The following is a 3,002-nucleotide window of genomic DNA, read 5'->3' on the forward strand; positions in this document are numbered from 1 at the left end:
CTTGAACATAAAACTTTGGAAATACTATTTAACTGTTTCTCTTTCCCCTGTGTTACATTGTTTTTGTCTTCTCATATCTATGTAAAGCGATCTGATATCTGTAAGGATCTTGTTCGCGCTATATAAAACCTTGAAAATAAAATAAAATAAATAAATGCGTTATAATATCATACAACCATCTTGTTTTGCTCCTTATTTCTATCTTTTCAGACTTTCTCTTTTTTGCTGTGGATCAAAGTCTAATGATGAATAAAAGTCATCATCTCCATAATTGAGTGCCGGTGCCCACCGCGTGCAATCTCGGGCACAAATTACACGCTTTGGCTTTGAGGTAAATCTTTGTAACTTGTCTAATTTTCTGATAACATCTGCTTTACGTAGCATTCAAAACGTATACAGTAAGCATGATTTGCAAACAAATTATTATTCAATTCAAGATAATTTATTGTCATTGCCTGTAATCACAACAATTGAAATCTCAGAATACAATACATCTTATTTTATTGTACAACCATAACTGAAAACACCCATACAACCCAACATTTGCCATTATTTCTTACTATTTTACTTCTCTTTTCATGTTTATCTCTCTTTTTATTACTGCTCTCTTCAATGTCTCACTCTCCTCATTGCTCACAGATATTTCTTGTCATTCAACTCTGCTCTACTCTCTTATACGTTATTTCAACTGCTCTCGCCGTCAAGTCACATGCCTCTTTTTTTATACTTAAGAACACACACTCACCTCTACCTGTAACATCTTTTTACCTATATGTCCAAGTTCTATTTCTCTATTATTTATAGATGGTAACATCCCCAGTGGGGCATTCAAACCTTGCACTAACCCTTAAAGTAGACCAGAAGATGCCTTCTGGAATCCTTCCTTCTCCTTGGTGTTCAAATTGTTAGCCTACGACTCATGCCTTCCCACTCCGAACTCATATTTCAAACAGGACTCCCCAACATTCTCCTGAGAGCAGCTTTTATTTCCTTGTTCCTCAGGCTGTAAATGAAAGGGTTCACCATTGGTGTGACTGCAGTGTACATGAGGCTGACAAGCTTGTCCCTGTAGAGTGAGCGAGCGGATGAGGGCTGCAGGAACGTAATCATTCCAGCACCGTAGAACAGTGAAACAACAGCTAAATGGGAGGCGCATGTGGAAAAGGCAGTTCGCCTTCCATGTGCGGTCCGTATTTTCAAGATGGCCGCAAGTATGGAAATGTAGGACAACAGGACACATGCCAATGGGCTAAATATGAGCAAAGACGCTTCAATGAAAAGAACTATGTTGTTGGTGGAAGTATCTGAACATGATATGTTCAGCAAGGTTGGAAGATCACAAAAGAAATGGGTGATGACATTGGACCCACAAAAGGACAATGTTGTTGCCAGAAGAGTGTGTAATAGGGAGTGCAGCGATGACACAGTCCACGAAAAGATCACCATTCCCAAGCAGAGTCTTCTGGTCATCACTGCGGTGTAATGCAACGGGAGGCATATGGCTACGTATCGATCATAGGCCATTCCTGCCAAGAGAAAGCTCTCTGTGTTCCCGACAAGTAGAAAGGAGTACATCTGCACAAAACAAGCAGAAAAGCTAATTGTCTTCCTCACAGAGATTAAGTCCACCAACATTTTTGGCACGGTCACCGAAGCCATGCTCATGTCTACAAACGAGAAGTTTGCAAGTAGATAATACATTGGCGTCTGGAGGCGAATGTCAGTCCATACTGCCATTATGATGGTCACGTTCCCTAGCAATGTGAGCATATATGTGATGAGGAAAAGAGTGAAAAGGAGTGGCTGATGCTCAGGCAATCCAGAGAGGCCTAAGAAGATGAATTCTATGACTTTGGTGCTGTTGGCGATTCCCATACCACTTGCGTTGCAAAAGTAACCTGAAGATCAGGAGCATAGCCGAATATCTGAGACTGAACAGAAAACTGGATTCAACTGTATCTATGCATTGCAAACCAACATTAGTGAATGGAAGCATATGTACACCTGCCTTGCAGATTTTTTCTGAAAAACATATTTGAGCCCGACAACTTCTAGAAGTTTATGTAGGTCAAAGTTTCTGTCTTCAACCTATATTAATTTTAGGTACGAATGGCAACTCATAACTGATGCACTGGCCTAGAAGCAGGGCTTTAATATGTTACTATGTGAATAGAATAGCTCTTTGCTAGGTAGGGTGAGTGGTCTCAAACACATGTTTAACCATCAGTGACAAACACATGAAAGGTCATGATGTGACCTGATCCATGTCCTCTGTGATTGCCCCTCGGTACAACCCGTTTGGAAGGCAGTCGGCACCACGCTGAGCGAGACCCTACCAATCACATCACCCCTGCCTCGTCCCCTGATCCTTCTACGGGTCTAGCCACCTCTTTGGACCTTTCCCACCATCAGAGCCGTCTACTGCATATGGCTCTAGCCACAGCTAAGATCTGCATTTGTCACCACTGGTATCCCCCCCCACTTCCTTCACAGTTTTATCATACACTGTTTTGTTTTAATCTTCCAATAAAGAATTGTGAAAAAGGGTCAGTTCAACTGGAAAGTATGTCCAGACAAATCTCCCAGTTTTCAGCAGAACATTTAATTTCAAGGAGCTTTAATTTCGCTCCATATGTTGATTAGATCACAATCCTGCGGTACGGGCCTTTAATGGTGATTGGCCCAGCATTGAAAGCCTGTGCTTTTCTGAGCACTGAGTTTTAGTTCAGCTTCAAAGACATGCCAGTCCAGGTTTGCTCCAAGAAGCATGTTGTAATGCATAACATCAGGACCAGCCAATGAATCAAGAACTTCCAGCCTTTCTGCCAGAGTGGTCACTTTGGAACTGGGCACCAGCAATCCTGGAATTAGTGCAACCGTCTGTGATTGTTGTCAAATCACTTCATGCCTAAAAAACAAGACAAAAGATACTTGATTTACACTGGTGCTCATGAAAAGCATTCCAATGCCCTTGTATATAAAACAGCAAAAATTGGAAAAAA

At 41.4% G+C, this 3,002-nt stretch overlaps 1 protein-coding gene across 1 annotated transcript; it reads right to left on the minus strand.

Moving 5' to 3' along the window:
* Positions 1–945: 945 nt before the first annotated feature.
* LOC144799095 (olfactory receptor 1E16-like) lies at positions 946–1,972 on the minus strand. The gene has a single exon (XM_078670289.1). The coding sequence runs from the start codon at positions 1,873–1,875 to the stop codon at positions 946–948; it is 930 nt and encodes a 309-aa protein (XP_078526415.1). The 5' UTR covers positions 1,876–1,972.
* Between the last annotated feature and the right edge of the window lie 1,030 nt (positions 1,973–3,002).

The sequence above is a fragment of the Lissotriton helveticus genome, chromosome 12, assembly GCF_964261635.1.
Source record: "Lissotriton helveticus chromosome 12, aLisHel1.1, whole genome shotgun sequence".
Lineage (NCBI taxonomy): Eukaryota > Metazoa > Chordata > Amphibia > Caudata > Salamandridae > Lissotriton > Lissotriton helveticus.

Coding starts and splice junctions, on each gene's coding strand:
- LOC144799095 (XM_078670289.1), bottom strand. CDS start 1,875: ATGGGAATCGCCAACAGCACCAAAGTCATAGAATTCATCTTCTTAGGC.